This window comes from Camelina sativa, chromosome 6, assembly GCF_000633955.1.
Source record: "Camelina sativa cultivar DH55 chromosome 6, Cs, whole genome shotgun sequence".
In the NCBI taxonomy this organism is placed as follows: domain Eukaryota; kingdom Viridiplantae; phylum Streptophyta; class Magnoliopsida; order Brassicales; family Brassicaceae; genus Camelina; species Camelina sativa.
In genome coordinates, this window is record NC_025690.1 from 1418262 (window position 1) to 1428800 (window position 10539).

A 10539-nucleotide genomic window follows, 5' to 3' on the forward strand; every position below is an offset into this window, starting at 1 on the left:
TGTTGTTGTTGTTCTTCTCCTGCAAGGAACTGTTGCAGCTATTCACCAATTTGTTCTGAAGCAGCACGCTCTGACTATTCCAGCTTGATTCAGACCGGACACTCGGAGTTCCTGTAGATTTCTTCGCGCTCTGCTTTGAATCGACGATGATGGTTCTCTCAACTTCAGGGTTTGTCAGAGACAGAGACAGAACACTAGAGCCTTGGTCTGAATCCATGTCTCCATTGAAGTACTTCTCAGCTCCAAACACACCAATCTCTGGTTCTTCAGAAGCTTTCTTCGAAATTTTCTTCTCATCACCAAGCTCCTCTTCTTTTGGTTTCATGCTCACGCTTAGGGTTTTGCTGGGTTCCATGAGCTTCTTGGTTGTGACAACAGCATCTTCCTTGATGCTCAAGTAAGAGGAAACAGAAGAAGAAGGAGGAGGAGGAGGAGAAGAGAAAGGAACATAGAGACTGTGAGTACTGTTGTTATTCTTCATGAAATCAAAAGATGTCTTTGGAGTTGAAGAAGATGATGTAAATGTCACCATTAAAAAAAAAAATAACTTTGTGGTGGCTTAATGTTTCTTTTTCTTTTTTCTTGCTTGTGGATATGTGGAATTAGGGTATAAATAGAGAAACAAAGACGAAATGTTTGATAGCTGTTTTCTTTTCTTTCTCTGAAGCTAAAGTGTTCTGATCTGATCAATGTGAGAGGGTTCCACATTGAGAGTTATTTGGCCAGTTGTGTGTGAACTGATATATATATATATATATATATATATTTGGATAAAAAATGTTGGATGATGAATCTTTGTCAATCAATGGAATTATAATGTTACACCGCGACCACTAAATAAAGGAATTAAAGTGGCAAAAATGACATGGTATTAGTACGATTGAGACTTAATCAATACATATGAACTAGTACTACTACTCATCTTGCAATTGGATCTCTTAAATTCTGGTCTATCCTTTAGGCTCTCTTTTTTTTTGGTTAAAGAGGCTTCATAAAGCTTTTATAAACAGTACTGTTTATAAACGACTAGAATTAGCAACTAACACTACTGTTTATAAAGAGACTAGAATTAGCAACTAAAGAGGCTTCATAAAGCTTTTATAAACACTACGTTTTATATGCACGTACGACATATAAAACCACGATTATGACGCCGATTTAAACAGCATTACAGTGTATTTTATGTTTCTCCTATAACTTCTTTTCTAGCACGATATATAATTCAGTTTATTAACACGATATCTTATGCACCGGCCTAATTTGCGTAGAGCCGTGCTTACCTTTGGGCAAAAAGGGCATATGCCCCGAGCCACCATAAAAAATATTAAAATTTTAGGCCACATTTTATATAAAAAATATATAAGCTTATATTTAGTTTAACTTAATATATTGTATTTTATCGTTTTATTAATGGAAACTTTTCGCTAGAAATTATATATTTTTAAATACTTTAAGATTTATTAAGATTTTCTTTATCTTGAAAATAAATTCCTTGCTAATATAGTAATATATAACAACATAAGTAAATAAAAGTATTTAAACAAAGAATAACTAAAAGTAGTACATGTGGATAATTAGTAATTACTATAGAACATTGTGAGTTAAAAAAAATGATTTTAGTTTTATTTTCATATTATTGGTTTTGTTATTAGCATTTCATTTTTGTTTAACATTAAAATAATTTACTAATAAATATACAAAAGTCAAAAAATTTGCCCTAGGCCTCCATAAGTGTGAGCACGGCAATTCATGTCCCAGTCCTTCAATACGTTGCTCTTAAAACCAAAAGTTCGTCATTTCTTTTTGTGTGTGTTTGTTAAAGGGCTGTCTTAATTAAGCCAAAAGTGATCTGATTAGCAATTTAGCATGTTTTGAAAATTTGAAATAAAAATAATACATTGTATAAAGATATAAACTTATTAATCCATCATACGATTGACAAATTAATGACGAAGAAGAAGTAAATGCGCATAATTAAAAGAAAATACTTGACTAGTACTTTCACTCGAGGAACAAAAATACAAAAAATTGGAAGCACGAGGGATGTACGTATTTTGTTGCATGGGGAGATATTGACAAAGACCATCGAGTTGGGTTACTTCTGTTAAATATATTAATATTTCATGTAATGATTTGACGTACACTCTATAATTTAGGTGCATAAATATTAGAAAATTCATAGGCTCGTCGTATCTTGTGTGATATAATACATATCATTATATCAAATAATTGTAATGTGTATTATATTCGTCAAATACATAAGGAGAATTAAATAAACTCAAACATAAAATCCATGTATCTGTCAATCAAGGAAATTGTGTAATGGAATTTATTAAATATGCGTATTAGTTGTAATAGTCGACATATGAATGGTAGCATTTTAAGCTCGACCCTACAGCATACGTGCTTGATTCTCGTTCTCAACCTTTTTTGTCCAACAGAAGAGAAAAAAAAACTACCAAAAAATGATCATTATATTGTATGTGATTAGCAATTTCTTTTTACCATTGGGTTAAAAAAGATTTACAAGTAGCAACCACTTACCAATATCAAAAATAATTATACGTATCAACACGTACGTTATGATCACCAATCTATTTATGTGATATCCTTTAATTTCTTAATGGTGGCGAGTTGAGATTAGATTTTTGTTTTGCTTATCAGATTTATAGGAAATCAAATCAGCGATGAAAATGGAATCAATCATGATTTTTACTGCTAAGAAATGGTGAATTGCCATTTATAGATACGACGACACAAACTAACTTTACTTGCAATTATAAAAAGAAAATAAAATACTCAACTTTTTTTTATCAAAGTGAACGAACCAACGCTCAACCTTGAACCTTCATGTCCACGTTATCACTTTTGTTCTCATCACAATCTATTCCAACAATCTTATCGTATGAGGTGTCAAAGTTATGTATGTATGTCCATTAATGTAATCTGAAGGTTTGTTGAAGTGTGAAAGACAAAGTTTTTGTTATGATAAAGGGAGTGATCAATCAACAAAATATATACGTATATCGGGAATTTGGAATCCAAAATTGCTTTATTTATTAATTGGCATTGACTATTTTTACGTTATTCGTCAATTTCCAAATACGTCATCCAATAAATGGAAAATTGATCCTCACCATAAAACATACTACTACATATGAAATAAGCAATATAGAGAGAATTGGAGAATATATGGAAATCTCTACCAACCCCTCCATGGTTTACATTATATATTTTTGCAATTTCCCCATATTTAAACCCCTAATTATAATATTTTTCCTCATTCACCCTCTTCGTCTACTTGTTTCTTCACCTACCTGGTCTAGGGTTTCTTTTCACGCTCACAAAGTTTCTTCCCTTTCTTTCTAACATTATTACAAGTACGAGATAGATACGACGATGATCTGTAACGAGTGCGAAAACGACGCCTTTGACGAAGGAGACGACGGGTTTATCTACTGCCGACGATGCGGTCTTATGGCTGATGATTTACTCCAAATCGGCAGCGACCAAGAGGATTTCTTCGGTGAAGTTGCAGCATTTACAGTTATAACGGGAGGATATGGATCTCGTCGCTTCCGTGACATTGAAAACGGGAGACCGCCGGCGTCGAGATGGACGATAGAGATGTTGCCAAGTGTAGCGGTCGTGGAGAAAGGAGAGTGTGTGATATGTTTGGAGGAATGGGGTAAAGGTGAGGTGGCTGCGGAGTTGCCATGTAAACACAAGTATCACTTGGAGTGTGTGAAGAAGTGGTTGAAGATTCACGCCTCGTGTCCTCAGTGTAGATACAAGATGCCTCTTGAAGGTGAAGAAGAAGTGGTGAAGAACGTTGGTACTAGCGTACTTGATGTTGTTGTTGATGAAGATTTTATTGACTATTAATTATAATTCTGATTGAAACGAATGACTAATAGAGTAATGATCTTTTCAACTTTTTTTTGGTTTTTTTTTTTGGTGTGTTTTGTTTTATTTCTTAGTGGAGAAGTGATTTTTTCGTTTCATTTTAAGCATGGTTAGGATCTATTGGAATAAATCCATAATTGAGGATTGTATAATCCCTTCAAAATTATTGTCTAAAGTGATGGTTTTGAGACAAACTCGCAGTAAGCAAATGCTAACAAGATACTATATAGGAGAGGACTCTACAATGAAAGAAGGTTACACAAATAGTGAGAAATATTCAAAGCAACCGGACACAAAAATGTTTCTGATTCACTAATCTAAGAACATGTGAATCATCTTTACTCAAATCAAGTACATGCGGCCAATCATCGATTTTTGTAGTCAATAAATATGCCTCTTTCTCATGTTGAATACTTGGTAGCAACTTCCTTAATCAATCAAACAAAACATTTCCCCATCATAAACTTAAAAAAAAAAAAAAAAAAAAGGAAAAAAGGTCATGTCATGCTTACAACTTTGTCAACTTCCACTCACATTATGCAACATTAATTAAGGCTGATAGGGTAATGGAGATTGCGCCGTGAGAACCTGACAGGATCCATGGATGCCATCACCACATCCCAATAGGACATGCAACAAAATAACCATTCAGCCTAAAAGTCTAAATTCTGTTAATGCCCAGTTAAGGACGGACTCTGCTTCAGGATTTTGCTGGTAAAGGGTACATTTTTAAAACAGAGAAAATTTGAGGGCCATTTTTGCAATATTACCAATATCAAAACCCCTAATTACCTGCTCCTCCGCCGCCAAATCCTAAACGCCCGAAGCCAAGTTTCGCCGCAAAACTTTTTTGAACACAAATCTTCGTCTTCTCCTTCATCAATCTAATCTAATTTAGGGTTTCCTTTATCCCTCGCAAAGTTTCTTCCTTTTTTTCTCTTTCTAAGTCCTTTCAATTACAATGACTACAATGATCTGCAAGGATCGCGACAACGAAGCCTTTGACGAAGGAGACGACGGGTTCTTCTACTGCCAACGATGCGGTGTTATGGCTGATGATATAATTCAAACCGGCGTCGACGACGGAGATTTAATCGGTGAAGGTGGAGACATGGGTGGTGTTGATTGACCCAATTTAACAAGAATTTTGTAAAACCTGCTCGCGAACTGTGAGGAAAAGGAACCTTTCACCGGGATCTTGATATTTGAATATGCTCCAAACGGATCACTCTTTGAGCATTTACACTGTGACTGTGAGTACTTGACAAAAACTACAATGTCATATGTTTTTATTTGTGATCTTAAATGACAAGCAAATCATTTATCTTTCCTTTTTGGGTCACAATTGCAATGGGTTCAAGCATATTGGAAAATAACCGTTGTAAAAAAAAGCCAACTGTGCAATATACAAAAAAGAACTTTTGAGTATTTTTATTTAACTTCTGTGAGGCTTTTACAACGGTTATTTTCCAATTCCGAATCTCAATATTTTCCAACGGCTATATTGTATATGGTACGTACGATAAACAACCAAACGGCACCGTTTTAAAGGCTTAGAGAGAGAGAGAGAGAGAGAGAGAGAGTATTATTTTAACACCCGACCCGACCCGACGCTCCCTTGGTAAATCTAATTAAATTAAAGTTCTCTCTGCTCTCATCGTCTTCTTCCTTGAGAGAGGCGATTTGTTGATTCACTCCCGACGAAATCAAGTTCAAGAGAAGAATCAATCAATCTCTTGCGAGGAGAGATCCACAGTCTCTTGATAAGTTCTCTTCGCTTATTTTTATATGAGTTTCTAGATCTTTCTTTGCCTTTTTTGATTTTTTCCCGTTTTAGGGTTTTCAATTTCGATTGTATTGACTGACTCTGTTTTGTTCTTTTCATCCTTTAGCGACGATCAACCACTTCCCAGTTCCCATGAAATCGCCATCTCTAGGTAAGTTCGATTTGATTGTCGTTAGGGTTTTTTTTTTTTTTTTTTTTTTTTTNTTGTGTGGGTCTAATCGCGATAAATAGCTTCGCAATCTCCAATAATTGATATCCGCCGGAATTGCTTCTTGAAAATTTTGGGTTTTAGGGTTTTTGTTTCTCCGTGTTTCATTCGGGGGATGAAGTTGATCAAGCCTTTGCCCGAGGGTGTTCATCACTCCATGCGTTCTGGAATTATTAGGAACCCGTGGTTCAACAGTCTCGATGCTGGTGCGACCAAGGTCCAAAAATCAAATTCTCCCCTTGTACTTCGATTTCTTCTGATTGATCTCTATATATTGAGGTTTCTTCTATCTTCGTTGTGTTGTTTCGTGCTCTGTCAAGGTTGTGGATGATGGTGAGTATAGCTCCACTGTGATTACTTTTTACCTCATGATTAAGTCCTAATTTGGAAATATTTTAACTGGTTTTGGTTTTCAGGATCAGGCGTTTCCCAGAGATGATTTGGTTTTGTTGGGAAAAAGATACAGTAAGTTGTGGCGATCTTTTTATGTTTAATGCACAAATAAAGTCCACTTCTTAGTTTTCGATTGAGAAACTTATCTTAAGCAATCTGTGGAAACAGCCACTTCAAAGTTTCATGATTTGGAGTCAGCCAGTGAAAATTTTGGATTCCGTGGAGGGGCGTTAGCTTCAGCTTCGATATCAGATAATCTCGTTACTGGAAATCAGGACAAAAGCTATTGGGAAGCCTAATGGTTATCGAAAGGTATGGTTTGACTTTGATGCTACTCAATACTCCTACATTGTTTCTGTGGCGTTAGGTTATAATTATGGTTTTAAAACAAAAATCTTACTTTCTTTGATTTTAGTATTTTCGGTTATTGGTTTTCAATTTTACGTCTATTGGGTTTCAAAATCGTTTACTCTGCCTATAGTTTTGTGTGTTTCTGTGTTCCTTATAGGTTTGGTTTTATCTTGTCTATCGTACGTTTTTGATTGCTTGCCAATTAACTAGTCTCACGTTCACTCATATGATGAGCTAGCTAGTCATAACTACAATTCATATGTATTGGTATGCAATACTCTTTGTCTTGTCTCTGCTTGTCCTTGTCCCTAGTCACCTGAGCAAAAACTACAAATGCCTCGGTTTGGCTGAGGTAATTTAAATTACCTCTCTACTTGTCCCTGTCCCTTGAATGCATGGGGGTTCCTAGTCACCTGAAAATACAAATGCCTCGGTTTGGCTGAGGTAATATAAATTACCTCTTTGCTTGACCCTGTCCCTACTGTCTCTGGAATGCATATGGGTTCCTATGGGTTCCTAGTCACTGAGCAAAGAAACAAATGCCTCGGTTTGGCTGAGGTAATTTAAATTACCTCTCTGCTTGTCCCTGTCCCTATCGGTTAAATTGTAAATGTCCCTTGAATGTATTCGGGTTTCTAGTCACCTGAGCAAAGAAACAAATGCCTCGGTTTATTTGAGGTAATTTAAATTACCTCTCTGCTTGCCCCTGTCCCTTGAATGTATCAGGTTCCTAGTCGCCTGAGCAAAGAAACAAATGCCTCGGTTTAGCTGAGGTAATTTTAAATTATCTCTCAGCTTGTCCCTGTCCCTATCGGTATGATTGTCCCTGTCCATTGAATGCATACGGGTTTCTCGTCACCTGAGCAAAGAAAACAAATGCCTCGGTTTGGCTGAGGTAATTTAAATTACCTCTTTGCTTGTCCCTGTCCCTATGGGTTTAATTGTCCCTGTCCCTTGAATGTATTCGGGCTCCTAGTCACCTGAGCAAAGAAACAAATGCCTCGCTTATTTGAGGTAATTTAAATTACCTCTCTGCTTGTCCCTGTCCCTTGAATGTATCAGGTTCCTAGTCGCCTGAGCAAAGAAACAAATGCCTCGGTTTAGCTGAGGTAATTTTAAATTATCTCTCAGCTTGTCCCTGTCCCTATCGGTATGATTGTCCCTGTCCATTGAATGCATACGGGTTTCTCGTCACCTGAGCAAAGAAAACAAATGCCTCGGTTTGGCTGAGGTAATTTAAATTACCTCTTTGCTTGTCCCTGTCCCTATGGGTTTAATTGTCCCTGTCCCTTGAATGTATTCGGGCTCCTAGTCACCTGAGCAAAGAAACAAATGCCTCGCTTATTTGAGGTAATTTAAATTACCTCTCTGCTTGTCCCTGTCCCTTGAATGTATCAGGTTCCTAGTCGCCTGAGCAAAGAAACAAATGCCTCGGTTTAGCTGAGGTAATTTTAAATTATCTCTCAGCTTGTCCCTGTCCCTATCGGTATGATTGTCCCTGTCCATTGAATGCATACGGGTTTCTCGTCACCTGAGCAAAGAAAACAAATGCCTCGGTTTGGCTGAGGTAATTTAAATTACCTCTTTGCTTGTCCCTGTCCCTATGGGTTTAATTGTCCCTGTCCCTTGAATGTATTCGGGCTCCTAGTCACCTGAGCAAAGAAACAAATGCCTCGCTTATTTGAGGTAATTTAAATTACCTCTCTGCTTGTCCCTGTCCCTTGAATGTATCAGGTTCCTAGTCGCCTGAGCAAAGAAACAAATGCCTCGGTTTAGCTGAGGTAATTTTAAATTATCTCTCAGCTTGTCCCTGTCCCTATCGGTATGATTGTCCCTGTCCATTGAATGCATACGGGTTTCTCGTCACCTGAGCAAAGAAAACAAATGCCTCGGTTTGGCTGAGGTAATTTAAATTNAAATTACCTCTCTGCCTGTCCCTGTCCTATCGGTTTAATTGCCCCTGTCCCTTGAATGTATTCGGGTTTCTAGTCACCTGAGCAAAGAAACAAATGCCTCGGTTTATTTGAGGTAATATAAATTACCTCTCTGCTTGTCCCTGTCCCTTGAATGTATCTGGTTCCTAGTCGCCTGTCCCTATCGGTATGATTGTCCCTGTCCCTTTGAATACATACGGGTTTCTCGTCACCTGAGCAAAGAAAACAAATGCCTCGGTTTGGCTGAGGTAATTTAAATTACCTCTCTGCTTGTCCCTGTCCCTATCGGTTTAATTGCCCCTGTCCCTTAATGTATTCGGGTTTCTAGTCACCTGAGCAAAGAAAACAAATGCCTCGGTTTGGCTGAGGTAATTTAAATTACCTCTCTCCTTGTCCTTGTCCCTATCGGTTTGGTTGTCCCTGTCTCTATAATGCATTCAGGTTCCTTGTCACCTGGTGCTAAAAGCAAATGCCTCGGTTGTTGAGGTAATCTAAATTACCTCTTTGATTGTTCCTGGTCGTGATCTCTTATTAGCAAATGAAGCAGTCCCAAATCTTTAAACTGCTTGGGTTGCAGAAGTATGACATCCATGCGTGATCACGCTTACATCTAAACTGAGGTATGTGAATTTCTTGATATTCTACGTCTGAAAATCAGGTATGTGAATTTCTATTTCTTAAGTTTAATATTTTCTGTTGTTTATAAAATTCATTACCGTGTGTACCCATTCTCGACAAGTAGCAAACAAACTTACATAGGTCTTCTAACATCGCCTTTTTATCTTTCTTCGCATGCAGTTGTTCTCGGGTTTCTGAAGATCGTCATAAGAGTTTCAGGTTATTCTTTAGCTCCCTTTGCAGTTTGCATGCAGTTGTCGGGGCTTTTGTCTGTTTTCTTCAAGTGTAGCCGTGTTACCATGTAGATGACTAGGTGACTCGAATTTTATTTTTGAAGATCGTATAGCTGGTTGGGGTTGTCATTTCTATTTTGATTAATTTATATATGATGTTTACATTGTTGAAAGAGCAAACTATTTTTTCTCTAACTAGTGTGGAATGATTATTACAATGAGTGTTTTTTGTCTGTGTTGGTTCATATTTGATTCTTAGGGAAGCTTATATCTGAAATCTCTTTTGCATTTTTAAGCTGTGTTTGTTGGTTGTCTTGTTATTGTTGTATACACCCTTGTTTGTTTGGGTTTTCCCAGTGATGACATGTCTACAATTGTTTGTCTTGGTAGGATCTTGTTTCCTGTATACAACTTGCATATATTTAATTGTGACAACCAAGCTTGATTAGAAAATCATTTATTTACATGCCGTGTGATTGTTACTATAGTTTCTTTTTTTTGTGTGTTTTCTCTAAGTGTAGCCGTGTTACCGTGTAAGTGACTATGTGATAATTCAGATTATTCTGGAAGATCGTATAGCTGGTTGTGCTTGACATCTTTATTTTGATTAAATTATATTTGGTGTACACATTGTTGAAAAAGCAAACTATGTATTCGCTGACTAGTGTAGAATGATTAGTACAATAAGTGTTGTCTGTGTTGGTTCATATTTCATTCTTAGAGAAGCTTATGTCTGAAATCTGTCAGGCTTTTCTTGATGTGATCCATTTGCCTTATGGAAAGATAGGAAGTTGTGTGCAGCGATAAAGGTTTGCATGTTTGGATATAGAGTGCATTGTCTCACTGTGATTCCTTAATCCAATTTAAAATATTGGGTTACCCTTTGCATCATGTATTGATGAAACCATCTTGCTGTTAGTTACTTTCTCGGTTTTTGTCTCTTTTGCATTATCAGCTGTGTTGGTTGTCTTCTTGTTATTGTTGTATGCCCTTGTTTGTTTGGGATTTCCCAGTGATGAAAATGTCTACAGTTTGGCTGTTTTTGTTCATTTTTCTTATCCTAGTCATGTATGTTTTAATGATATTGTGTGCTATGATCTGATAGATACA

General features: G+C 36.8%; 2 protein-coding genes and 1 long non-coding RNA gene across 5 annotated transcripts in view; 2 read left to right on the forward strand and 1 right to left on the reverse strand.

Moving 5' to 3' along the window:
• Positions 1 to 729, reverse strand: part of LOC104790062 (protein PHYTOCHROME KINASE SUBSTRATE 1-like) — a 2249-nt gene extending 1520 nt beyond the window's left edge. Inside the window, exon 1 of one of the 2 annotated variants that reach the window (XM_019246603.1) lies at positions 382 to 729. In XM_019246603.1, the coding sequence (XP_019102148.1) occupies positions 382 to 532 (151 nt within the window). In that variant the 5' untranslated portion in view covers positions 533 to 729. Of the gene's footprint in view, positions 1 to 188 lie in introns of both variants that reach the window. The other variant, XM_010515760.2, reaches the window with a different exon arrangement.
• LOC104793845 (E3 ubiquitin-protein ligase RING1-like) lies at positions 3400 to 3885 on the forward strand. Its single transcript, XM_010520268.1, has one exon. The coding sequence runs from the start codon at positions 3400 to 3402 to the stop codon at positions 3883 to 3885; it is 486 nt and encodes a 161-aa protein (XP_010518570.1).
• Positions 5556 to 9662, forward strand: LOC104790063. 2 transcript variants are annotated; one of them, XR_768616.2, is made up of 6 exons: positions 5556 to 5843; positions 5985 to 6117; positions 6221 to 6233; positions 6317 to 6365; positions 6462 to 6605; positions 9377 to 9662. It is a non-coding gene; the product is annotated as an uncharacterized LOC104790063 (long non-coding RNA). The 2 variants fall into 2 exon arrangements; XR_768615.2 differs by lacking the exon at positions 9377 to 9662 and having other exon boundaries at positions 6462 to 6687.